The 27,330-nt window shown below is 49.3% G+C and overlaps 4 protein-coding genes across 4 annotated transcripts; 3 read left to right on the top strand and 1 right to left on the bottom strand.

Annotated features, from left to right (window-relative positions):
• Window positions 1-1,555: 1,555 nt before the first annotated feature.
• Window positions 1,556-7,796, top strand: VOLCADRAFT_87675 (uncharacterized protein; the record flags this gene model as incomplete). The annotated part of the gene is made up of 6 exons (XM_002947450.1): window positions 1,556-1,688; window positions 2,104-2,310; window positions 3,261-3,308; window positions 4,414-4,620; window positions 7,182-7,229; window positions 7,759-7,796. The coding sequence occupies 6 exons, from the start codon at window positions 1,556-1,558 to the stop codon at window positions 7,794-7,796; spliced, it is 681 nt and encodes a 226-aa protein (XP_002947496.1).
• Window positions 7,797-15,363: 7,567 nt separating this feature from the next.
• On the bottom strand, window positions 15,364-17,252 carry VOLCADRAFT_87673 (uncharacterized protein; the record flags this gene model as incomplete). The annotated part of the gene is made up of 3 exons (XM_002947320.1): window positions 15,364-15,818; window positions 17,060-17,104; window positions 17,216-17,252. The coding sequence occupies 3 exons, from the start codon at window positions 17,250-17,252 to the stop codon at window positions 15,364-15,366; spliced, it is 537 nt and encodes a 178-aa protein (XP_002947366.1).
• Window positions 17,253-18,959: 1,707 nt separating this feature from the next.
• Window positions 18,960-20,136, top strand: VOLCADRAFT_87672 (uncharacterized protein; the record flags this gene model as incomplete). The annotated part of the gene is made up of 3 exons (XM_002947449.1): window positions 18,960-19,010; window positions 19,555-19,704; window positions 19,894-20,136. The coding sequence occupies 3 exons, from the start codon at window positions 18,960-18,962 to the stop codon at window positions 20,134-20,136; spliced, it is 444 nt and encodes a 147-aa protein (XP_002947495.1).
• Window positions 20,137-22,764: 2,628 nt separating this feature from the next.
• On the top strand, window positions 22,765-26,882 carry VOLCADRAFT_87671 (uncharacterized protein; the record flags this gene model as incomplete). The annotated part of the gene is made up of 4 exons (XM_002947448.1): window positions 22,765-22,888; window positions 24,984-25,190; window positions 25,914-26,120; window positions 26,506-26,882. The coding sequence occupies 4 exons, from the start codon at window positions 22,765-22,767 to the stop codon at window positions 26,880-26,882; spliced, it is 915 nt and encodes a 304-aa protein (XP_002947494.1).
• Between the last annotated feature and the right edge of the window lie 448 nt (window positions 26,883-27,330).

Below are 27,330 nucleotides of genomic sequence, written 5' to 3'. Positions count from 1 at the left end.
ACATCTGTTAGGGTACGGCGCTTGGTGCAGCTCACAGTATACTGCACACGCATTTAGTATATATAGTATCGAAGCGCTGGATGGGCATCTTGTGAGGTCTTTTCTTGTACAATAAGATTCGAGATAGTGATTAGCTTTAATTGTCTGAAATTATAGGTTCGACCCTAACAAGTAATGTGATGTGTGAAACAGGGGAGTGTATCTTCGCCCGTGGCAGCTACCCTGCGAAACCCTGCCTTCCCCGGTATTTCGGGGCACCCTCATCCAGTCACCCTATAGGCACCCTATAGGCACCCTATAGGCACCCTCATCCAGTCACCCTATAGTCACCCTGATCCAGTCACCCTAGCTAGTCAACTTCTCAGTGGATCGCTCAGGTTCCACACCCACCACCAGCATCCAATGGAATCTGCCGGGTTGACAGCGGCCCAGCTCCATTCCTGGTCGGCTCGCAGGTTAACTTTCGTCATCATGTGGTTCGTTTTTCGTGTCGTCATCGTTTATTGTTCTTTTCTTTTCATCCTGGACTGGACCGTGCACCGACTCCGGACTGCACCACTCCACGCCTGGGCCCATGCAATGCGCCCCCGAGCTCCTTAATTACAGTCCGTTTTGTTGAATACGCAACAAATTTTAACTCTGATTACATTACGCCTGATGAACCTCTTCCCCCCCCACCCACCCCCTATGCATGCCGTGTCATGCTAGGGTTTTTAACCCTAGCGGGTATCAATCCCGGGATCTCCCGAGGGCAATGGTCACGCGTTACCAGTAATGCCAAACCCTAGCAAGTAATATGTAGTGCATGCCATAGGTTTCATCGTCCAGGAAATCATACCGTAAAACATCAGTGGGTGCACTGAAACATGTGCACTCAACAATCTAATTAGATACAAGGCTAGATAGGGAAGCACAGGCCGGTGAATGTGGCTGAAAGGTCGATGGTTTTTCCATCAAGAACACCCTTAAGAATGTATTTTTAAAGCTTAAGAATGTAAGCAGCAAAAAGAATGCCCTGAGTATAAGACCTAAGAATGAGAGCCATACTTAGCAAATTAGTGGTAAGAATGGTTAAAACCCGCCAAAGAGCAGCTAAGTATGCTTTGGTCGAAGAATTAATCAGTTACCCTAAGAACGTATAAGAACACCCCAAAGAATCAAAGAGAATCCATAAGATTGCTAGGCCTTAAGAATACTAAAGAAAATTGAGGTAAATGGAAGTTCATACATTCTTAGAACGGTCAAAGAACATTCTAATGATTATTCATTTTCATCAATTTGGCTGGGCTAAGACCGATCGCGACTTAAGAACGTACTTAAACCGCCTCCGTGTTCGTAGTATTCTACATAGTGCTCTGGTATATAACTATGTTGTAATTCTTTTCCTCCTGCATTTCATTAATTATCTTGAACAGCTACCAGTGGTCGTTGTCATCCCCTTTGATTCGCAGGCGCCATCTGGCCACCACCTCCAGAAAGCCCGCCACCGCCTACCACAGGTAAGGATTACAGTCTTCGGTGATGACCTGACGTGACTAGATTACAGCTCTATATAATGCTACTTTACCAGGACAGGACTCGTGTTCTTGTAGAGCTGCAGCTGGTGATAGAACTGCATACATGCAGGCCACCGCAGCTGCACTTATCACTGTTAAGTGATATCCTGGCAGGATATACAAGCCAGATTGGTACGTATTACTTTCACCAAATGTATACATTTATACATCATGTAGTATCTTGTACACGGTACGGCTCGCATTTAATCTACAAATATGCACAAAGCATCCGACCGGTCCAGCATCTCGAGAGGCCTTTATCTACACCAGATGGCAGCTGTCACGGTTTCTTGGTTCCATTTTCCATTGTTTGAGGCCGTTTAAAGATAGACGTCGACGACCACATTCATCGTCATGTGGCAATACTGAACAGTTACGGGTGACAAATGTCAGCTGTGTTGCAAAAAGGCCTCCCTTGTCAAGGGAGGCCAGTGGATGCCATAAGTATAACTTACTGCACCATGCAGAAACTCACAGCATCAATGCCTTTTGGTAGCTAAATGGGTCATACACAATGTTTTGGCACTTCCCTTTCCTAATTCCACAGCATGTCCAAGTTTTTATGGCTACATTGCACTTCCGGACACCGACCACGGGGGGGACGACCTGGGCAACCCTGGCTCAACTGCAGCAGCCGCTACCGAGTGTGCCAAGTTGCAAGATTGTCGAGGCTTCAATGCCAACGGCTGGATGAAGGCGTCTGTGGATCCACTGACGTACTTGGAATCAGTTTGTTTTTTTCAAAAAATTCCAGGTGCGTGTGCATATCAAATGCTTGGTTAGCATTCGTAATCTGTATCAACTAAACGCGATATAAATGTACATTTTTACGATGACCCTATACGTAGACCATGAAACGTGTTCCATTGGGCCATCGCATATTAAAAAGGATTTATTGTATAGGTTGGTCTATAGATCGTGCCATGGTATGTGTATGATAGCACATGGTATGTGTATGATAGCTATCTGTCTATAGACAGGCCTGAAAGCATTGACACTCCACAAATCTACAGACGTCTGTAGAACACTACAGGCGTCGACGCCTGTAGTGTTCTAGAACAGATCTGGGCATATGCAGGTTTTGTTTTTGCATATGACGGAATTTGCTTCCACACATCGGTTCTTTCCTGAAATAGTCGTGATATAACGTCGTATAATTGTTACCGAGCAGGTATCCTAGTTCTGATGTCGACACAGCTGTATCGAATCCAGCTGCAGGTTCGAATCCTGTCTGATGTAGGCTGGCGGGAAGTGGCAGGCCCCGTGACCTCTGGTTGTCCTATGGGTGCTGACACCACGTGGTGTAGGTGCACCTAGGGGTCCCTAGGGATCCAGGGTCCGGACCCTGAGATTGACCTAGGTTGAGGACGCCATCTGAAGCTGGGGGAGGGATATTTGTCGTAGTCTGGGCGTATCATGGGTTCTGAATCCAACGATCGGTTCTTTTCTGGAAAAGGTCGTGATATAAAGTCGTCATAGTAGTATATGCCTAGTGTGTACTAGCTGGTACACAGTACGGCACGCATATCGACTACAAATGCGGGTAAAGCACTTAACCAACAGCTCGAGAGCCCTTTTCAGCGACCACCTACTACATAGTGCCGTGGTAGATATATACTGTGTTGTATTCCTTTTGCTCCTGCATTTTATTTCAATTATCTTGAACAGCTACCAGTAGTCGTTGTCATCCCCTTTGATTCGCAGGCACCATCTGGCCACCACCTCCAGAAAGCCCGCCACCGCCTACCACAGGTAAGGATTACAGTCTTCGGTGATGACCTGAATGGCTAGAATACCTGAATAGCTAGAATAGAGCTCTAAATAGTGCTACTTTATCAGGACCAGGACTCGTGTTCTGATAGAGCTGCAGGTGGTGATGCATGCATAGCAGGGTTCTTCACCCCGAAAAATGTTGGGCGGGCCCCAACGTTTTTGAGATTTTTCCGTTTTGCCCGAAAGGAAAATTAGTGCGGCCCGGAGCATCCCGAACGGATTTGAGGCCTTTTGAAGCATTTCTTCGGGGCCCCCACTGAAGCCTCCCGAAGGCATTTTCGGAGAAACCGAACGATACTTAAGCGTAAATTTGCATGTTTTCGGGCGCGGAAAGGGCCAGGAAACCGGGCTTGCAGTATAAGGCCCGCTTGGTGGCCAGTCAAACAACAAGTACAAATGTGCATTGCGGCTGTATCGCACTTATTTTCATACCTTTAAGCATATCCATATCCCACATTTTCATACATCTAAGCATATCCATAGATAAACGCGTTTCTATTCCTGCAGCTAACGGCAAAGCTGCTGAACATATTTCAATGACCAATGACTGTAAGTTTCGATAAGCTTATCGAAACTTACAGCGACTTTAAGGTTCGCAGGTTAACTTTATCTCAGATCACTACCGTCCATCAACTAGGGGCGCAATGCCTTCCACCATTGGAAGGTCTTGGACCCGAATGGGTATCGATCCCGGGGGCAACGGTCGCGCCTTACCAGTGGTGCCAAACCCTATATGTGTGAATGTATGTATGTATGTTGTTACAGAGTGGTTAACTTCGCCATCGGCCCCCTTTCCCGGGGCAGTCCCTGCTCTCCCCTGCTAGAGGGGCACCCTAATCCGTCACCCCATCCGACTTCAGAATGTTGTAGAGTATTTGTTTGTACAATGATTCTGTCTAGCTAGAAACCATAAAACAATTTGCAGACACTAGTTCACGGGTCCCGAGAGCGAGTACGAGTTGGGGATCACTCGCTCTCGGGACCAACGAACTAGTGCCTGCAAAATTACCACTAATGAGCCCCTGAATGCCAACCACCGCTGCTTTAACAATCCTTTGTTCTCATCCCGTACCGACTTCCACAGCATGTCCAAGTTTTTATGGCTACATTGCACTTCCGGACACCGACCACGGTGGGGACGACCTGGGCAACCCTGGCTCCGCTGCAGCAGCTGCTACCGAGTGTGCCAAGTTGCCAGAATGCCAAGGCTTCAATGTCAACGGCTGGATGAAGGCGTCTGCGGATCCATTGACGTACTTGAAATCAGTTTGTTTTTTTCAAAAAATTCCAGGTGCGTGTGCATATCAAATGCTTGGTTAGCATCCATAATCTGTATCAACTAAACGCGATATAAATGTACATTTTTATGATGACCCTATACGTAGACCATGAAACGTGTTCCATTGGGCCATCGCATATTTAAAAGGATTTATTGTATAGGTTGGTCTATAGATCGTGCCATCCCAATGGCATACTCCAGGCCGGTTAACGGGTCCAGTTAACCGTCCCCAGTAATCGGTAACCGATGTCGGTAACCTGGCATGAGCAAAAATGCATTTCTGATTGCAACCAGTTTCTTTGTGACAATGCCCATTGTCACAAGGTTCATGCCCACGTGTCACACCCCGACAAGCTTGAGGAGGTTAAGGCAATGTGAATGCCGGGTGACAGGGGTGACAGTCTTGTGCAGGCACATTTGGAGACTAGTTTACACTGAGATTGGGGTGATGTTGGATTAAAATACTTGCAGTTCATGAAATTGAGGAAATGTGTTGCATAGGCATATCCAAACGTTTCAGAGGGACGTTGTTTCGCCCGTAACAAACTTGTTACGGGCGAAACAAACTGGATTTCCACAGTCCCACCACTCAAAGAGCTCCCCACACCATCGCAAAGTCCCTTTTTTATTACAGACACATGTAACAAGTTGTCATAGCTTGAGATTGTCGATATATGACTGCTGGATTGTGACCAGGCCATCTCCTTACATGTCTTGCTGCACCAGCATGAGCAGTGATCCCTTCTGTTCAAAATTTTCAGGCAACATCGCAATGAGGCAAAACATTGTGCCGAATCTGCCGTACAAAGAGTGTTCAAAGCTTCACGCTACTAACGGACGAATACATAAGCATTCATTTACCTTGAAAGAATAAAGGAATTCTATAGCTTCATACAAATTCGCCTATCAGCAACTCTCCCTGGTCGTTCAAAAGTTGCTTGAAGATTCTACCATCTCCATACTATGAAGGAGCGCTTCTTCATTTCTTCATTTTATCTGAACCTTAACGTATCCTTCCAACACAATGTCCATGGACAACGGTAATGAGGTCGGCGCGTACGAGTTTGACCGTTCAACATCGCCCGTCGGCGACAAGATCGCCCACGCAAGAAATACAGCCAGCATCGTCCAGTGGATGAGTTTGGAGTACATAAGTTTGCCAGGGCAAACAATCTAAGTCAATTTACCGCGTGCCAATTGGAGGATGCCTTGTCCAAGGAAAGGTGCCATATGGACGACCTTGTCAACCTATTGCGCCAATCTAGTGACATGGACTCAAAGCAGTTGCTTGGGGACATCGGCTTGACACCACTTCATGCTGCTCTGGTCGTCTCAAAAGTTTGTCCTAGCATAGCTTGCGTAGCTAGTATTGCCTGGTTTTAGTTGTTGCATGTAAGCTTGTGAGTTGGTGGCCTGGTTCATGCTTATGGGCGACAATTGAAATGCCGGGACAATGACTTATTAGGGACAATGACACGGCATTTCACGCCCTCAAAGCGGGAACAAACGCTAAAACTAAATACATACATAGTTCTAAATCTTCTACTAAAATTTTCCTGCAGCATTAGAGGCCTTTAATTATTATTGGCGAACGATGGTTCCCGCGCTACCGGGATACTCGCTATGGCATAAACATGCCGGTTACCGACCGTTCGGGGCCCATTAACCCAACCGACCGTTAACCCAACTGATCGTTAACCCAACTGGCCGTTAACCCAACCCACCGTTAACCCAACCGGGCCGTTAACGCCATTCAACCGGCCGGTTGGGTTAATGGGCCCCAAAAGGTTGGTAACCGGCATGTTTATGCCATAGGGCATGGTATGTGTATGATAGCACATGGTATGTGTATGATAGCTATCTGTCTATAGACAGGCCTGAAAGCATTGACACTCCACAAATCTACAGACGCCTGTAGTGTTCTAGAACAGATCTGGGCATATGCAGGTTTTGTTTTTGCATACGACGGAATTTGCTTCCACACATCGGTTCTTTCCTGAAAAAGTCGTGATATAACGTCGTATAATTGTTACCGAGCAGGTATCCTAGTTCTGATGTCGACACAGCTGTATCGAATCCAGCTGCAGGTTCGAATCCTGTCTGATGTAGGCTGGCGGGAAGTGGCAGGCCCCGTGACCTCTGGTTGTCCTATGGGTGCTGACACCACGTGGTGTAGGTGCACCTAGGGGTCCCTAGGGATCCAGGGTCCGGACCCTGAGATTGACCTAGGTTGAGGACGCCATCTGAAGCTGGGGGAGGGATATTTGTCATAGTCTGGGCGTATCATGGGTTCTGCATCCAACGATCGGTTCTTTTCTGGAAAAGGTCGTGATATAAAGTCGTCATAGTAGTATATGCCTAGTGTGTACTAGCTGGTACACAGTACGGCACGCATATCGACTACAAATGCGGGTAAAGCACTTAACCAACAGCTCGAGAGCCCTTTTCAGCGACCACCTACTACATAGTGCCGTGGTAGATATATAATGTGTTGTATTCCTTTTGCTCCTGCATTTTATTTCAATTATCTTGAACAGCTACCAGTAGTCGTTGTCATCCCCTTTGATTCGCAGGCACCATCTGGCCACCACCTCCAGAAAGCCCGCCACCGCCTACCACAGGTAAGGATTACAGTCTTCGGTGATGACCTGAATGGCTAGAATACCTGAATAGCTAGAATAGAGCTCTAAATAGTGCTACTTTATCAGGACCAGGACTCGTGTTCTGATAGAGCTGCAGGTGGTGATGCATGCATAGCAGGGTTCTTCACCCCGAAAAATGTTGGCCGGGCCCCAACATTTTTGAGATTTTTCCGTTTTGCCCGAAAGGAAAATTAGTGCGGCCCGGAGCATCCCGAACGTATTTGGGGCCTTTTGAAGCATTTCTTCGGGGGCCCCACTGAAGCCTCCCGAAGGCATTTTCGGAGAAAACCGAACGATATTTAAGCGTAAATTTGCATGTTTTTGGGCGCGGAAAGGGCCAGGAAACCGGGCTTGTAGTATAATGCCCGCTTGGTCGCCAGTCAAACAACAAGTACAAATGTGCATTGCGGCTGTATCGCACGTATTTTCATACCTTTAAGCATATCCATATCCCACATTTTCATACATCTAAGCATATCCATATTTAAACACGCTTCTACTCCTGCAGCTAACGGCAAAGCTGCTGAACATCTTATTTTCAATTAGGGTTGGCAAAAAAAGTATATTTTTTTACCCAAATAGTATAGTATAATAAGAAATAGTACTGTATATAGTAATGTAGTACTATGATACTATTACTAGGCAGGTACACGCTCCCAGTAGAAGGGGGTGTACGACCAACCGTTGTACCTGAAAATTACACCGTTGGAAAGGTCTTCTTTTGTTCTTTCTAAATATCTACTTAGACATTAGAAAGCAGATCGCTGTGGTCATCCAGATCACTTTTTGTTAGTTCAGTGCCTGGTAGGTGGACCCCAAACCCCATGTCTCAAGGCGTGTCATGGCACATAAAGACATAATCACAGATAGAAGACCCAGTGTTCACAAGACAACACACGGACGCCATACTAGTGAAGTTCCTGCACTACAACGGCCCAGTACGTAACCCTCCAATTCGTGCTGGGGCCCGCTGCAGTGGAGCTGGTTCCACTCTGTTGCTGTTGCTGGCTGAGTGATGCTGCACGCTGTTTGATAGCCTTGCAAGCACCTTGCTTGATGTGGTGCGCGTTGGTGAAGGATGGGTTCGCGGCGCTAATCGCAGAACAAGCAGACTAGCTTTGGTAGACCACCCCACCACTCCACATCGAAGTTGTCCCAAAGACTACCCGTCTTGGTGTTCTTCTTCTGGTTACGTAGCTTGTTAAAAAGCTACTTCAGGGGGGACGTCTGGACCAGGATGCAAGCCTCTGATCGCCTTGTCATTCATTATACTGGATTCCCTTGACATTATTCATCAAAACTACGTAGCACAGCTCGAAGACGCGGCTATAGCCCTTCAAAATACAGCTTGACTGCAGATCTCGACTTGGTCCAACTAATACTGGACACTATCCAAACCCAAATCTAGTACTATCTAGTACTATTTTTACTATATTATTTTACTATGTACGAACACGGTACGAGCATCGTAAACTAGTGCCAGTTTAGAGCCCTGCATAATATATAGTACTATGCATAGTACTATTATAGTATAGTACTCTTTTTTAGTATAGTACCCGTGCCAACCCCTATTTTCAATGAGCAATGACTGTAAGTTTCGATAAGGTCGTTTTGTCGATCGACAGTCTTGCATCGTTACTATGAAAGTGGCAAGAAGTTAACCAGCAATCGTTGTTATACACTGCACGTAAGGAGTTGGAGAAGTTGCTAGTGCACTTTTGCCACTCGGCAAGCCCTAACCGCCTGTTGCCAACGAACTTGACGGTTTGCAGAAATATGTATCAGTTATGAAGTATAAGATGGCCTTGCAGACTGCCAGGCACTGTTGCAGCTCCAGTGCTTATCACGGTAGTGTGGCACGTCCAGCACCTGGAACAGTTCCTTAGAGCCGACGTAGTCGAGGATGGGGCGCCCGTGATCCAGCATGAAGAAGAGCTGCCGCAGCTGCTGCACAACTCCCCTCTCAGACTTGCTGAGTGCTCTGGACAAAAGGTTGTCGCTCGTGCTGAAGGGCCCGTGCTTCGTGGTTGCACATGGCTTCTTGGTGTTTTTGGTGAGCTCATGGCTTTTTAGTGTGGCCTGCCTGGCATCCATCGTGATGTCCCGCTGCCGGCTGAGGGAGCAGGGACCGCACCGGACACGGTCATGCACCTCGCCAGCTGGATATGGAGGCTGCAGCGCAGCACACTAGCGCAACACACTCAGCCCATTCGAACAAAGCTGTCCAGTGCGCCTGGAAGCGACGCACTCCCTCATTCTCCCGCCATCTCCCATCGCTTTGGCCTTTCGGCACAAATCGCTTGCTTCACTGACTTCAAGAGCGGCAACTACGGCATGCCTATCCTTGTCTTCTGTATTATCTAATTCTTCTTCTAAATGTTTGGGACATTGTGTCTGCGGACTTTCTGAGCCGTTTGCTTTGGTCAAGAATGAACTAATGCCCCGTTGACCTAAGTTGAATGCAACAGCGGGCCGTCTCATGGTGATATCATCAAATATTTTATACATAAATAGTGTATAAGCTCCAAATGTTCAGCTTTATATGTGCAGAAGGCATTTGGGGCGACTTATGGCCGAAGTAATGAACCAGTACGGCCAACTGACCAATTATTCCATTTCTTCCAGGCTCAGACCCCCATTTATTCCCAAAAAAGTAATATATTACCAAAAAAACACTGCTTGCAGTTGGAGCTGGGCCGCACCACCTGGGAGCGGGCCTGGCCATGGGCTGGAATGCGTCAGTGGGTCTTGTTTCCACGCTTAGGGTTTTGGATAAAATCCTTGCCTGAACGATTGCTCCCAGGCACCATGTTCCAAAACAAAGTCAAACACCTGTTAATTCAGCCGTCCTAGCATATTACGATAGAATCCTGCTAAGTTTTACCCCGAAAACCGCTTCAGACAGTTTCGGGGTGTCTGAAAAAAGTGTCATGTTGATTCAGGGAGGGCCCCGATAGGTTATTCAGAGGGTTTTTGGGTACCCTGGTGAAGAACCCGGATGCATAGCGCCACCATGCATCATTAGTTGCAGCTCTATCAGTACTGTATACCAGCTACTACATGTTGGTGAGACGCTATCTCACTGGGACCTAGCAGACACGACTAAGGAGACATTAGCCGTTACACGTACTACCTACCACCGATAGCCCCTTCGCCTAGGCATAAACGTGTGAATCTGAGGTACTATTACCAATAAACAGCAATGCCTTATAAAGGCTTGGAAACCTTATCCTGATGGACGAGCTGGCAGTACTCTAGAACCTGCCGGCCGTTGCTCACATAGTCTGATGGGCAGTCTTAAACAGGCCACAGCTGTTACTCATGATAACCTGATAAGTTACCTAAACAGGCCACGGGGCGACACGACATCCCTTCGCATCAACACTACATTCCTTCCCTTTTCGAGGGATCCATCTCGGGCCCTAACAGTCAAATATATAGGCTGCAGCCTATGCCTACCACTATCTCGGGCTGTGGGTGACCAGTCCACGTCACATGTGTAATACCAGGCAAAGAGTACTCAGGGAGATTCCAAGGGAGCCGAACCCGCGGTAATAATAATAATAATAATAATAATAATAATAATAATAATAATAATAATAATAATAATAATAATAATAATAGTAGTAGTAGTACGCCGGCCGGGGCCTGGCGTGTGTTAAGGGGGTGGGGAACTGAGGGGCGGCGTAGCCGCTCCTGTATGCCCACACCACCGTGGGAGACCGTTCGGGTTGTACCGGTTATTTGACTGTACCCTCCAGTACTCGCCGCGCCCGGATAATCGTGCCCGCTGCTTCGATTGTTTGCCGGTGGAGGTGCAGGCAGGTCTTCTGGGCCTGCTCAGCGGACGAGCCGAGTCTGCACAGTAGCGGTTTTAGTATGTTGGTTAGTGCCCCAGTACTTCCCAGGGTGACAATTTGCGCCTCGGTGTAGTGCACCGTCCAGCCTGCTTTCGTGAGTTCCTCTGTTAGCCGTGCGTGCTGTGCGGTTTTCTGTTCGAGTTTGTCGGAGTGCTGCAGGTCACTGGTGTAGCCCACTTCAACAATGTATATATACATCGTGCTTGGATTTGCACTCCGGCCCCTGGTACCGTTTGCGCTTGGTTCTGTGCGCGGGGAGGTCGGGGATGAACATGATGTCTGGGTGGAGGCGACGGATTTCCTCGTCCGCTAAGTGTGGCAGCATCCATTTGGGGACGCGCGTCCCACTGCAGTAGGGCGGGAGATCCTCTTCTTTACCGGCGTCCATAATCATGAAGCCACCACCGTGGTGGGCCCCGTTGACGCAGTCGGCAATAGTGCGTGTCGCTTGGTTATGCCGGTTGATGTACATGCCCTTCATGGTTGGTGCCGAACCCGCGGTATATAACCATAGTCGGGCTCCTCACCCCAACTAGATCGCATGTATGCACGCTTTTCCTGGACCATGGGATTAGTCATAGCACCTTCAAAACTCACATTTATGAAGTCAGGTCCCCAAACTTGCGCTCCATAAGAAAACACCGGTACAACTAGTGTATTGTAGAGAGACATATATAGCTTGGGGGTGGTAATTTTCTTATCTCGGCACAGGGTGCTGAGCCCAAACCTGGCCCGCCTCCCTGCTGTGAGTAGTTGCTTGGTACATGCTGAGAACTGCACTCCTGGGCCATAGTGCAACCCGAGATACCGGGCCGTCTCGTTGCCGGTCAGCACCCGCAACCCCACCCCACCTAACCGGTACTCAGCTTCCATAAGCCGCTTCCATGCACGCGTAGCACCCTCAAAAATGAGGACCTCGCACTTGGCGGCATTCGCTGCCTTACCCGTCGCTTTGCAGTAGGCTTCGAGTAGGCCCAGAAGGCATTCTGCTCTATCGTGCCCTGTCGCTACCAGTGACACATCGTCAACGAAGAGTAGGTATGTGAGTTCACCGCCTGCCAGGCTAACACTCTGCTGGGTGCTCCATCGGCTAGGGAGGCGTACACGGCAATTAGCATAGTGAGCATCAATGTATAATAAGCAAATCAGCGTTATTTTTTTTGCGGAATATATTCCGAATTCGGAATAAAAAAATGTTCGTGGTCCTGAAAGTTAAGAATAAATAATGTTCCAACCGTACAAGTTCATTCCTCCAGCCAAAAATGGACTGTCCATGCCAAAGCCGCTAGAATCTTACAGGAGACATACATGTTACCCATATCGTAGTACTTTAATGCCATGTATACTGCTAGGAAGCTCATGCCCGAAAGTCAACAAGGAATCGGACTGTTTCTGACCGGACCAAGCGCTGCAAAACATTCGGACCCGAAGCTCCCAAAGCATTGAATGCCATTACAGCAGATACTAAATTTCATTGAAGCCATTAGCGACGTTAATGAAGACGGTGTAGGGGTCGTAGGCAATGTGGACGCAATGCTGCAGCCAGCCGACGACAATGATGCCACTCCGATTGTCAACAGCGAGCGGGCCAAACATCAATGTTCCATATATGGATACAATCGCGATGGGCCAGGAAACAGGTTGCGTTTGGTGGTTCCGGTTCATTGCTGCTATGCATCATTACTTCTGCAAACTGGAAAGTCGTGTAGTGTTATCTTTCAACGTGATGCAAGACGAACGATGGTGAACGAACTTTATTCGATCAGTGCTTGAGAGATTGGTGTGCGCGTGTTGCGACATTCCCCAAACCCGGCGTTTGCATGAACGAAACTGTAACTCATCGGGGGGGGGGTCCTGGGGGGGGGTGGAGCCCCCCCCCAGCGCCTTACAGATTCGGAATACCTTTATTCCCCCGACTAAAAACCTATTCCTCCGTTCGGACTGGAAAATTAACCGGCAGAAATGAAAAAAATAACACTGAAGCAAATACTTCCACGAAGAGTCCAAAAAGGGTTACGCTAAGGGGGCACCCTTGCTTAGCACCAAGCCCTACCGTGAATTCAGGTCCCAACCTATTTCCTAACTTGACCCGAAACTTCACGTCAGCATAGCTAGCCTTTAGAGAATCAAGGATGCGCCCGTGTAGCCCATACAACATGAGGAAATCCCAAAGTGTCTCATGGTCAACGGAGTCGAACGCCTTGCTAGAGTCCATTTGCATGATAATAAGCGGCCTTGCTCCAGTCACAGTGTGCTTCGAGATTAGATGCCTTAATGTAAACAAGTGATGCTCGGTGCCAAAACCATGCCTACATCCAGCCCGGCTAGCGGCACGTAGCCTATTGCCCTCACAGTAATTGGTGAGTCGCCTCGAGGTGACTCGAGGTCCCTCACAGGGAGCTCCCTGTGATATTGGCGTAAAGTTTGCACAGGGGACCCCGAACTGCTATTCCATGGTAATTGTCACAGCATGACACGTCCCCTTTTTTGAATACGGGGAACAGGGTGCTAGTCGTGAATCCTCGTGGGTATTCAGCTCCGTATATGCGGATGTATAGCACCGTTAAGTAAGGCGCCAATACAAACACGGGCTGCTGCCCTTCAGATTCCCTGATAGCGTACTTATAATACTCGGCCGGGGTTCCCTCCAGGCCCGCGGACTTATAGTTGCGCATAGCCTTAAGGCCACTAGCAATTTCATCCACCGTAAAATCCTTGTTAAGCCAATCAGCTAATTCCCGTCGGTGCGTCACCCCGTCCTCGTCCAGCCATTTAAATTGGATACCCTCATCGCGGCATTGCCTCGCCTCTCCCGTACCATTAAGCACCTTGGAAAAGTGCTCGGTAAAAGCATTAATATCTGAGATCCCGCAAGGAGGTGGTTTTCCCCCAATGTGAGAGGGATCAGCTCCCCTGGCATCTCCCAACTGAGTACTCTTTGCCTGGTGTTACACACAAGGCGCGTGGGTTGGACCGGGCGTCCTAATCCTCCTCCGCATATCCTCCATTTCGGTCTCCTGAATAGCGGCCTTCCTAGCCATCTTAAAGACACGGTGCTTGGCCTTCCAGGTGGCCTTATGTAGATCGGGCAGCTTGCCCCAGACGGGGTCCCTGACCTCCTTACGGAAACTCATCATATCATTCCATGCAGCTGCAAAGTCCTCGTTCCACCGGTCACGCTTCACAGACTTTACCATCCCCCGTGCAACGCCGAACGTCTCTCTAGCACACGTGCCATTAAGGGTGTGCAAGTCATTCATGCTTTCATCACAAGGGGCCCCTTCCACAAGCTTTTCCTTGATAGAGTTGATGGTCGCTGTAACAATGCCATCTGGTTCACGAAAACACTCAGTGAAGCGGCCCTTGCGTGAAATATCAAAAATAGGGATCCGTTCACGTGCTAGGTGAGGCTTCCGACCCCGTGCAGCCCCTGGCCTCAAATCGGCATGTAGGCAAAGGATAAGCGGGTGATGATCACTGAGCACATTAGACTCACCCATAAATAAGATTTAAGGACTAAGGTGTTTATCTGCTCGAAGAGCCCGTGAGATTCAAGGCACAGATCAATAGAACTGTGACCCTCAGTTGAGTTGGAGTACGTGAAGCCCCCGGGCACATCGCAAGGTGCCCGCCCATTGACAATGGCTAGCCCTGTGTCAAGACACATTTGTGCCAACCGGCGGCCAAAGTAATTGAGTCCATTATCTCTTTTTTTACGGGGAACGCCGACAAGGGAATGTGCCCCTATTCCATTTACTTCGGACAAGTCTAGAATAGCTGCTATACGGGCATTAAAATCACCTGTGATAAGCACCTCATCACCCATGCACCGCAGTCTATCTAGCAGGGTTCGACACCCCGTACGGGGCCCGTAAGTTTCTGGCCATTTTTCGGTATCCCCGTCAGGGCCCGTAGGACTTTTCGGTGGCTCCCGTAAGGATTTTGGGGCGTGAAGCGCCCGGTATGGGGCCGCCCCCGGACCGGCCGAAGGCTGGTTACAGTGGCTCCCGTAAGGATTTTAAGGATTTATAAGAGGCCGTACGAGAAGATAACGAAAATAACGATTTACAGGGCAAAAAAATGCAAAGCGTCACTTTCCACAGCGTTTCAGCCAAGGACAGTGCCCCCCTAAAGGTTTTGCGGGGGTTACAGGGGGCCCCGTAAGGTTTTCGGCCGGTACAGGAGCCTGGTACGGGGGCCCCTCCGTAAGGAAAATTTGGGAGGTACGGGGGAGCCCGCAAGTTTCAGGAAGGTCAGTGTCGAACCCTGCTATCTAGCTCGCCAGTAATGCTTCCGAAAACAGCTGTGGCTGCAGTGTCGGGGGCCTCGCTATACACCAGGCCACTACCATCCGTGCTGCTATAAACGCTGGACCCCTGGGGCGAGCAGTAACCAGTCCCAAGTAGGAGCGCCCGCCCTCCAGGGAGAACGCTATGGAATCGCAACCAGACGATTTCCACCCCAACAGGTGCATTCGTCAAGCCCACTCCTCTCACACAGGGGGCCAGCTCATCACGCACAAACACAGATACCCCGCCGGACCTTCGAGAGCCTGTGCACGGTGTTCTAGTGCATGCAAGGTGGCTATAGCCCTGTAATACTAGTTGCTCCTTGGCGCGAGTGTGATTAACGAGCGCCTTCGTCTCTGTAAGGGCGATTACATCATGATTGAGCAATCCACAAATAGCCTTAATCTGGTTAAACTTGCCTGCCGAGAAGGCATGGACATTCCAAATAAGGTTATCTTCCCGTACCAACTTCCACAGCATGTCCAAGCTTTGATGGCTACATTGCATTTCCGGACACCGACCACGGTGGGGACGACCTGGGCAACCCTGGCTCCGCTGCGGCAGCCGCTACCGAGTGTGCCAAGTTGCCAGGATGCCAAGGCTTCAACGCCAACGGCTGGATGAAGGCGTCTGCGGATCCATTGACGTACTTGGAATCAGTTTGTTTTTTTAAAAAAATTCCAGGTTTGTGCAACAGCCTGCCACCTGCCTGCACCTTCAGCTAGCTTAGGCTCACTGTCATCCATCGATAGCAACTCAACCCATGTAAAACCCGTGCGCATAAGCAAAAGGTGCCAGTCAGTCAGATTTTAGGGTTAATTTACCAACATACCTTGGATCCAAGCGTCACATTTACATCCTTGTACATTGTACTAAACTAGGCTAGACTAGATAGACTAGGCTAGGCTAGGCTAGGCTATTTGCATGTAACATTACATTACATTACATAGTGGAACCCAGGACAACCCATCTCTGCCTGCATCGAAGGCATATAGCTATAGTTCAGGCATGCATGTCCATAGAAGGTGTCACACACACCAATGTGACCATGCTTCCCTGTCGCGGCTGTGCTTCCCACCAGTCCCTGCTGTGGCCACGCTCCATTCCCTGCTGTCTATTTGCAGCTCCGCCGCCTCCAAGACCTCCAAGGCCCCCGCCACCTAATCCCCCGGGCGTTAGGTTGGCCATCACCAGATATACGGCGGGTGTAGCGATTGTGAACCTAATGGTGGATGGCAGCCTTAGCGATGTAGGTAGATTGGTGTATATGTACTTGGAACTGTGCATTCATCATGTAGGGCTGTTGATTACCGACATGTACTGTGGATGTTTGCTGTTAGCCACGGACTGTGTTTGGTGTTTGTACGCACAAGATATAGGACCATACATAACTTTACAGACATGCTTACTCAATGCTTGCTTGGCTTTGGGATCACTTTCATCCTGCATGCCTCATAATCCGCTCGTTCCTACTATAAATCTGTAGACCATTAAAAAATTACAAAGAAGGGTCATCGTGTAATAGTTAGGACCGAGACAGAAGTTATTACAATATTGTGTGAAGAGCCATGGCACAGTCTATAATAGATCGTGCCATGGTATGATAGGTAGTCTGTAGATGGCCTATAGACATTTCTCCATTTTACAGGCGTACACTCACCTGACTGCATGGTTCGATCGATCCACTTGACGTAGGAAGCTGTTGCTGCAGCGGTGGCCGAGTTCAAGCAAAGGGTGGCAGATGCTCTGGGCATTCCTGTGGAGCAAGTGACGGTCCGTACTTTCAAAATCACCTATCGGGGTCCCTCTCCCTCACCATCCAGCCGACGACGGTCCGTGGCTGATGTAACCATGGTTGAGGGGCATGGGGAGACAGCAAGGGCTTTGAGTGGTCGTTGTGCCCTTGATATTAATGGCCCACACTTTGCCAGCCTTCGAGCTCTGGGCTTGGTATGGCTGGAACAAATTGGTGAGCCACAACCAGCGGACAGCTATACCTTAATGGAGGTGCAAGCTAAGGAGGAGGAAATGATACGGTCACTACTACTGCAGTTGAAGAAGAACGATAGGAAGACAGCCGCAGCAGATGTCCATTCTGATGGGGCAAATGGACATATCCATCACGGAATACACACAGCAGCTAAAGGCGAGCTCTTTGCTGGCAGGGGCCACAGTGATGATGCGAAGAGTTTCACCCATGGCCATATCCAGCGGCGGTCCCTCGCCACCAGTAACGACACTGCAGAGATTGATTTCGACGTCCTCCAGTTCATTGACGTACCTTTTCCACCCTCACCCCCACCCCGACCACCTAACCGTCCTGGTGTCATAGAATCACCCAGCCCGCCACCTCGCCCGCCTCGCCCGCCTCGCCCACCCCCCAGCCCACCCCTGACTGTCGATACTCTGGCAGCTGCAACCGGAGCTACTATCGTCCAGAAACCCTTTGGTCCACCATCGCCTCCGGTTGCACCACCGGATCCTCCCCCACGAACACCTCAGCCCCCAAAACCACCAAGGCCACCTCCAAGTCCTCCATTACCAACACCATCACCCCCAGCGCCTTCTCCTCCATCACCACCGCCATCAACTTCGTCTTCGCCACCACCGCCAGCCGCTATGGTTTCTCCACCTCCGCCTCCTGTCCTATCATCCCCACCGCCCCCACGGCCATCTCCCCCACCACCGCCACCTCCTCGAACATTTAGGCCGCCGAGCCCTGTGCACAACCTTACAATCAGCCCACCTCCACAGATACCTCTCACTCCATTGCCCACATCATCTAGGCCATCGCCTCCAGCCCATGCTCCAGGCCTTCAACCCTCACCGCAATTATCTAATCCGCCACCATCTGCTCCTCCCCCCATTGTTTCGCCTCCGCCTTCCCCAACACCTCCCTCCCCATCCCCTTCTTCCTTACCCTCATCTAAACCACCATCTCCATTACCTTCTCCATTCCCTGGTACATTTTCACCTTTATGGCCATCACCACAATTTGCACCGGCCCCGCTGCGTCCTAAGCGCCCCAAGCAACCTCCTACACTGAGCCCGGTGCCTCCACTACAGCCACCATCACCATCAGCATCACCAAGGGTTCTCCCGCCACCACCGCCAGACCACCCGCCCCTGCCACCGCCTCCTCGGCGCCGTACATTATCACCGTCCCCGCCGCCACCATCACCACCGCCCGGATTACCACCGCCACAACCGAGCCCAGCTCCTCCCCTGCTGCCGCCTGTCCGCCAAACCCTGCCACCACCACCCCGCCGCCGTACATCACCACCACCACCGCTGCCATTCCCATCATTACCGCCACGACCACTGCCTCTTTCACCCGCACCACCACCTGCTCCTACGACGATTATATGGGCAACAGATGCTGTAACAGCAGATGTAAGCTATTACATGAAGTCTCAAGCGTGTCGATGTTGTAGGTGTAGATGCCATACATAGCTCGTTCAGTTAGGAAGAAGTAATGGTTCATCATGGTTATGCAGATTTTGTATGCCGGTCGCGACGTTATTATCACAGCATCCATGTCATCCATTTGTCCCCTTTATATGCCACGCCCACTGTTGCATGTATTGTGTTTTTCCTGTTCTTTTCCGTGTGTAAGCAGGCCCCTGATCAGGCAAAGAAGGTGGTGGGTCCTCCAAGAAGTGCGGTGCTTCAAATTACCAAATGCACCCGGCCTGCCGCACTCCTTGCCTGGGCGCCGGCGCCACGCAAGGTATGTGCTGACCTGGTTTCACCGTCCACTACTTTGCAGACCAGCCAGGACAGCATACCAAATCATGATTCCGGTGAAGATACCGACTGATGTACGGAATTCGCCTCCAAACGAAGCCTGCTGCTTCTGCGAGCAACATATGCACACGCTCACAGGTAGCCGCAACGTGTGTCTGCTTGCCATTGCTTGATAGCTAGCTGATGATTGGTACATCGTACCTATGGATATATCTGCTGCCGCGGCTGGGATCACAAATTACAGCACGGCCAGGTACATTTCGCTTGTATTAGCACATGGGGCTCTTGCAAGGTTGAGTACCTGGCAGCAGCAGCCAGCCCTAACATAAGAAGACACCGTGGCTAAGATCCACAGTCCTATCTGAACCCCTGCTGTTCACTGCTAACCTCCATTGCACTTGCATGCAGGCCTCCCAGCGGCTGTTGCAGGTGACCTTTCCAGCCACCAGTGCCTCCCAGGTCCGGGCAGTGGGGTTATTCCTGCTCAACCGGGGAGTCCTGGACCCGCTGATAACCAGTGTCAAGCTGCTGCTGTCAGGCGGAGGATCCGGCAGCACGGTGGGTGCTGAAGGTTTGCGTGCATGTGTCGGCTGCTGCTGGCTATCCATTAGGTGCATGAATGTGTGTTCACATCAAGGGTGTCGCCGTTCCGATCTGTATGTATGTTCGAATACCTACTTCCTTCCCTGAATGCAACAAGTCTATTGACATATATGTATATGATTTATCACTCCTTGCATGCCCCAGGCTACAGTAGTCGCGCCTATCTTTGAGGCCTCCAAGGACACCTCTCCAACGTACACCTGCCCCGGCATGACTAACTTCACAGTCAGCTCCTCGGTAGCAGCCTCACGTGCAGGGCTGAGCTCCCCGGACTTCCTCAGCCGATCAGTGCTGGGTGTCTGGCTGGAGTTCAACAGTGAAGCAGCATTGGCGGTAACAGACCTGCCCTTTGTGGCCGCAGTCGGAATGACTGTAGTACTAAGTTAGCCATCATCGTTGTCAACTGACAAAAAAAACCACCTTGCATATCTGCAGCCAAGCATTGGCTCCATGGCGTCGCTTAATGTGCAAGCTTAAGGGGGTATCGTCTGCTCGATATATATCCGCTGTGTGTTCATGCCGGCTGTACGTGCGCAGCCTGCATGGATGTAAGCATAACTTTTTGCACAGTGCAAGCATGGTGCAAACACGATGTGCACATACTTCTTTATTGAATGCAAACTACGCAAGCACACCGTTCGTAAGCTTACATTCGCGCACCATGATGAAGGTAGCTCAGTGAAGAGCTTTGGCAAGGCTCCTGATGCGGTAGATAAGATATAGATAACCAGAAGTGTTATACTTAGGAAGGCACATAGACAAGAAAAAACAATAAATAAATGTCAGAATCGTAGACTAGTACTTCCGCTTGCCGCCTGCTGTATGGTGAGCTAAATATTGGCTCGTGCAGCATCATCAACGGTAGTTAGTTAGTATGGGCTTCCTTTATGTTCAAGTGGACCATGAGTGCAGACCTGCGGCCCACCACTGTATGCGCTTCCCTGTGCAACCCTGCTGGCGATGTGCCTGGTGCAGGACCGTTGTTACCTAGCGCCTACACTCATTATTATATATAGCCAAGGCCCCCCTATCTCATAGCAGTTCAATTGGACTTATTGCAATAAGTCGTTACACTTTAAATTCCGGTATCTTATGTGGCGTCATCTTTATTTTCTGGGATCCTTTGTGTTCGTCCGTATCTGCATGTGTGTGCGTACCCTTATAAGGTTCATTAACCTTATGTAGCTTGACGCTTCGGGCTAGGCGTTGTTTGTAAAGTGTGTCTAGATCTGTAAATTTGATTTGTAAATTTGTCTATACATAGATTGTGCCCTAGACAGCCTTAGTATAATATCAGGACGGTCTCGTCCCTATTGAATGTACGTAGCAGGGCAAGGTCAAGAATTATAAACGATGAATCGATAAAAACGTTGGAAAGCCGGTGGGCAGATAAAAAGTGGAGCACGCGATTTGTCCAGTACTGGCCGTGTTTCGTAACCATGACCAGGTTTTTATCCTCAGGCGGGCTCCCAAATCGATGATGAGCCACAATCATCAGGACCTATACCTTTTTCACCTCTCCACTTGCATTGCAAGACATGGTCTTGTCCTCCAGTCCGCCCCCATGGAGCAAGTGGGTCGAGGGTTTTAGCTGCATTTGAATTTTGAATTGTTTCAGAGTTGGAGGCTTCTGGGCCACTTGAACACATTGTCAATTCTACGATTTATCACACCATACAGTACCATCCACTGCCATTGCCACACGGTACCACGCCATATGCATACGAACTGGAAGTCCAAGGCGGATGAACCTGCCTTCTAGAATCCCTCCTCATCCATTCACCCAAACATCCGTAGAGACAGAGGGTTCAGTAATCGCCACCATTCCAGCGTGCGAAACTAGATCCATCAACAATGATTACGACTTCACATCTCAGCAGCTAGCTAGCCGCGTACGTCTAACGCGGGGTTAGCTAGCTTCCGCAGGCACACCTTATCGTGCTTCTTGCGACTTTGGGGAATGCCATATACATAATGTTACCCTAATTAGTAACCAAGTTACAGTAATGCATGGGTCTGCTGCCGCGCCGGCAGAGACGGAAGTGCAGGCCAAATGTTCGTTTCAGAAGGCGTAATTACCTTGCGATATTGCTCTGCTGCAGTACAGCTGTACTGCGTCTGTAATGTTTTATAAAATTAGGAGCGACCTGTGTTCAGCTTCATGATGCATCATCAAACTGGTAGATCGATAATAACTGAAATCGCAAGCCGCTGATTTTATTAATCTTTGCTTGCACGCATTGCAATAGCGTCATGATGTTGAATTGTAATGCCCGTAAATTTAAACCTTCCAGATGGCTAGCTGTCTAGGAAGCGCGCGGCAGCAGCAGCAGCAGGGGCCTTTGCGATAATGCTTGGCCCGACTTGCGTATTACCGTCTTCATTTCCCTTTATGTGTAACTAAACTAAAAATGATTTAACGCGAGCAATTAAATCAGTCTATAATACTAGGGTCGAGGAGTTCGTCCACTCTGTACATAATACTAAGCTGATATCGACGCCGGAGGTGCAGGAAGCAATAATGCTAGACGGACGACATATCTCAAACAGCCTCAAATCCCTTAACTTTTTTCAACTTGCTGCCGTGCATGTCCATGATATGACAAGCTTTGGTTGGTTTTCTTTGGCACGAAAGAGAATAATATTGCTGCTAGTTGGATGGGCGTCGTTGACGGCCCATCCAGTGGCATTTCGCATTATGATTGCTGGAGTACTACGGCCGCAGTACAATTAATAAATAATTTAACACCGCTTAAGCTCTACGCAGCAAGGCTCAAATATCTGCATTAAAAGTTTTATCAATATAGCACCCGGGTAACTACATTTCGTCCTCTCATGCTTAGTAAACCTCCCAGACACACCGTACATAATATTACCACGTACTCCCAGACATTCCCAGACATTCCAACGTACCTCAGCTTGCTGCAGTCCCCCACAGCAAATACGTTTCTGTCCCCGTTGTAAGTGATATAGGATAGAGTTCAACGAACATAGTTTAATTCAAAAAGATTTTGGATGGCCTGGTTTGGTGGCAGTGCAATGGCCCTTTACCATTCCAACAATCTATCTTGCTTCATAGTAATTCAGCTATTCATTTCGCTTCTGGCATTCTTTGGAGTGTACTGTTCTCAAGCCATTGGTAAGTCCTTGTGCAGTGGAAGCGAACGAAAAGCACTAATATGGTCTTGCGGAAGGCAACCTTTCCAAATTCACAACCTTTTGCTTGGAGCCCTTGCATGGGTTCTTGAATTATATGGGCTATGGCCGCTTACAGCGATTGCCATCTGGGTGGTGTAAGGCAGGCACACATACTATTATTTCCTTCCGGAAGCACCGCAATTGCTTTGCTTGTGCTGGCTTGCAAGCCAATTGTGCTACTTTCCAGGAACGTCCTTCTTGGCTGGATACGTAGCCATTTCATTTAAACCGCACTTGTTGTGTACCGGGCATATTCCTGCTAGTTTGTAGATATGTGCTGTGAATGCATGAACTGACCCATCCTGGACGGACTTGAACTATTGCAGACGGCACACCACCACCTCCAACTGCAGGCGAGTACTTAGTGCAAAATCGTCTTGTCCATGAAAGAGGTCTGGCATTGGGTTTAGATGGTGGACAGATGGCCGCCTGTCCAGGCCTCCTGTCCTAGGACATATGCTGTCGCAAGACTTGGTTGGATGGGCGGGAGTACTCCCACTAGTGTCCATACAATTGAGGAATGTCTAAAGACCGTCTATCTATTCTTGGGCGGGGCCCCAGCGTGAAGCGCTCCGAGGACCCCTAGAATTGGCCATGTCCAAGTCTGTGTCAGTGTGAAATACCGAACACAATATCTCGCCCAGCTGTAAAGCCATCTACATAACCTTAAATAATCTCTATTACAACGTATATTTCCTGTAGCTGATCAGGTATGACAAACATTGTACTAATACGGATGAGTAAGGAAATGTTTCACATGCTATAATTTGGCCTACATGACGCCGTGTTTCTTATTAGAGGACATGCAGCTGACGGTGTCATGCAAATCGAACATGCAACTTCCATGACCATCTCTCCGCAACCCTTGCGGTGGCTTAAGCTTAAGCCACCGAGGCCTTAATTAAGGCCTCGTGCTTCACGATATCATACCCGTTTTCCTATTGAAATGACATGATATTTTTTCACAAATCTATAACAAAGTTTAGGACCTTCGAGGGGCCGACTGCGTTTCCTGACCGGTCTTGCAAGTCGTGCCGGCTTCCCTGACTGCTCTTGAAAGGTGTGTCGGCATTCCTGACTACTGCTTTTTTTAAGTGCGTCGGCTTACGGACTGCTCTTGCAAAGTGTGTTGGCTTTCCCCACCACACTCTGCACAGCGAGACAGCCCAGCCGTTTGCGCACATGTGGCTAAGCGATGGGCCTGTACGGATTAAAGGGCCCCCCTGCCCTTTTCCCGGCTTCGGGGAAGCCCACACAGCCTCGTCAGGCATATACAGTACCAGCGGGCAAAATTGGTGATTTAAACTTGGTAATTGCAAAAAAAGCGGTCCGAAACTGAAATTTGCTTTTACACGCTCATTTTGAGGAAAGCGTTAACATTCTAGAAAACGTTCCAGAACATTCCAGAAAACGTGGTCCGGGTTAACCCTAGAAGCAAGGAAAGGCAGTCCCCAGCAACATATTCCAGAATGATTGTCCGGTTATGTACGAATTCAATTATGTACAGTATGCAACAGACGGACCATGGCTGTTGTAAAGCAGCGGTATATACCGTATTGCCTCAGCTGTAGAAGGTGTACTCGACCTCAGCCTATCTAGATACAATGACCGTAAGATCTTAGGGCCATTGTGATGGCAGCATCCACAGGATTACCTGCGGCCGCAAGTACTGCTACCTCCCGGACATAGTAGCCGCTACAGCTGAGAAACGAACCCAGGTTGGAATGGAGACATCGGCTCGATACCATTTGTTATATCACGACTTCAGAAAAGTACCGATCAGCGGATGCAGATCCCGTGATACGTCCAGAACACTCCACAAGCGTGAGCAGGCTGAAGAAGCAGAGAACCGAACTGCACCTGGACTGCGCACGTTTCGAACATGAAAACTGCGAGACCTGACGTCTAACAATCCAGAAGTGACTCATCATTTGTAACACCAAGCAAAGAATACTCAGGCAGATGCCCAGGTAATTGAACCCTTCTTACAGCTGCTTTAACAATCCTTTGTTCTCATCCCGTACCGACTTCCACAGCATGTCCAAGTTTCGATGGCTACATTGCATTTCCGGACACCGACCACGGTGGGGACGACCTGGGCAACCCTGGCTCCGCTGCGGCAGCCGCTACCGAGTGTGCCAAGTTGCCAGATTGCCAAGGCTTCAATGTCAACGGCTGGATGAAGGCCTCTGTGGAACCATTAACATATTTTGAATCCGTTTGTTTTTTTAAAAAAACTCCAGGTGTGCACATCATCAGCCCGCTTTCGTTACACGAGGATTCGAATCCTCGAATTCCAGCAGGAATTACCACCGGTACCGAATTACCACCGGTGGTACCGTTTGCACCATTATTTTTCTCCGTCAGAATCTGGCACCAACGCTTGACAAACCTGTTCTGTATGCACGTGTCATACTGCCTTGCATGCGCATACCAGAAATAAATCGAGCGTAACCGCGATGCCTTCGCGCAGAATCTCCTCCTCCACCCCTACTACCGCCCTCTCCGGAACCACCAACCAGTGGTAAGAGTTGGGGGGATGGACGGCTACTTCGACAGCATATACTACTGTGTATGTATGTTCCGAGGCTCCATCCTGACGCTAGTATTCGCTGGCCTCCTTATTTTCTATTGCGAACTCAATGTTTTTATATGTATGTGGGCTCACTGCAACTCAGTTGTCCCCTTTGGGCGTTAGCTAGCTAACTATAGTTTTCTCTCTTCTCCTGATAGTGCGGTATTTCCTTTTTTTCGTGGCTTTTAGGTGTCCAGGTCTTGCCTTTGGGCCTTCGGTTCGTATGGGTAGTTCTACAGGTATGGGGTCACGCATGCGTTGATTGCATGGTTGGTTGCACGGCTGGGGGTGCACACCCCCAACCATAAAACACACAATCGTTTTTGGGCATGCATGATCTTCCTGTATTTCCCATCGTTTGACCTACCGTTTCCCATACTGACTTCCACAGCATGTCCAAGTTTCGATGGCTACATTGCATTTCCGGACACCGACCACGGTGGGGACGACCTGGGCAACCCTGGCTCCGCTGCGGCAGCCGCTACCGAGTGTGCCAAGTTGCCAGATTGCCAAGGCTTCAATGTCAACGGCTGGATGAAGGCGTCTGCGGATCCATTGACGTACTTGGAATCAGTTTGTTTTTTTAAAAAAATTCCAGGTGTGCACACCAGGATCGGCTCCCGCTCTCCTTCGTTCTCGATATCAATGATGGCATGCCTATTATTACCAAGTAACGGCCAGGACGTGGCTGTGTGTGTGTTACAACCCGGTTGTGTTACCCAGATAGGTGTAATAAGCCCATACGAGCCCATTGGCCTTTGCAAAGGCCCAAGAGCTTGTCATTTGTCATTATGCAGGTGACTGGCAAAATTATCAGTTTGTGACGGGAAAGATATATAGGGTCTGCCACTGGCCACGGATGTAGCTTATCTCACGGGTGAAGTTTATCTGTTTCATACAGTCCCACCCTATCCCACGCAATGTTAAGGTGCATCACATACCCGGCTGCTGCATGCATGGTTCCCCACGCTTTTCATTTGCAGGGCCGCCGCCGCCCTTGCCTCCCAGTCCCCCACCGCCAACACCGCCAGGCATTCAACAGATTACCACGAATTTCCAGGCTGGATTTGTGGGGGTCACCCTGACGGTGGATGGAGCCCTCAGCTGGGTCGGTACATGTCGGTACAATAGTTTTTATGGTCTAGAGACAGGGTCACCGACAGTGTTTTTAGATTGGGCCACAGAACCCCGTAGTGACCACCTAAAAAGCTTTCCGTACAAAGCAGCACTGCAGCACTGGAACGAGTCGGCTGCCTACCGCAGCGCAGACCACGGGCAGTGGGAAGTTGGCGCTAGCATGAAGTCAGAACAAAGCTTGACGTGCCAAGCTGCGGTGTGCGCTGCACACACCGCAGCTTGACACGTCAAGTACAGATATCTGTACATGCTTCCAGCCAAATCTGTACAAATATCCGTGTCAATAAACAAATCAATACCTAAGCGTCGTCATGACTGTTCAAAGCCGCGAATGGGCGTTGTGAAGTTGGATCCTTCGGATCCATGGTTCTAGTGGGCAATTGTTCAGCATACTCGCTGGCCAGGGGGAAAACGCTTTGTAAGGTGGTTACCAAGGAAAACCCCCACAGTAACCACTTGGTCACTAACAAATTACCACGGTGGAAACGTTGTAAACACACTGGCCACGGATATAGATGGGACCGAGATTTAAATCGGATCGTGTCATGCATGGTGTCAGATATAGATATAGATATAGATATAGAGATAGAGATATGGGCCGCGTCCGGAGGCCAAAGGCGGGCCACCGCCGGTTACTATCTGTAAGATTGAAGTGCACTTCAATCTATAGA

Source organism: Volvox carteri (genome assembly GCF_000143455.1).
Source record: "Volvox carteri f. nagariensis unplaced genomic scaffold VOLCAscaffold_6, whole genome shotgun sequence".
NCBI classification, from domain to species: Eukaryota; Viridiplantae; Chlorophyta; class Chlorophyceae; order Chlamydomonadales; family Volvocaceae; genus Volvox; species Volvox carteri.
The sequence above is the reverse complement of the archived record's forward strand: the minus strand, read 5'-3'. Positions and strand labels throughout refer to the sequence as shown.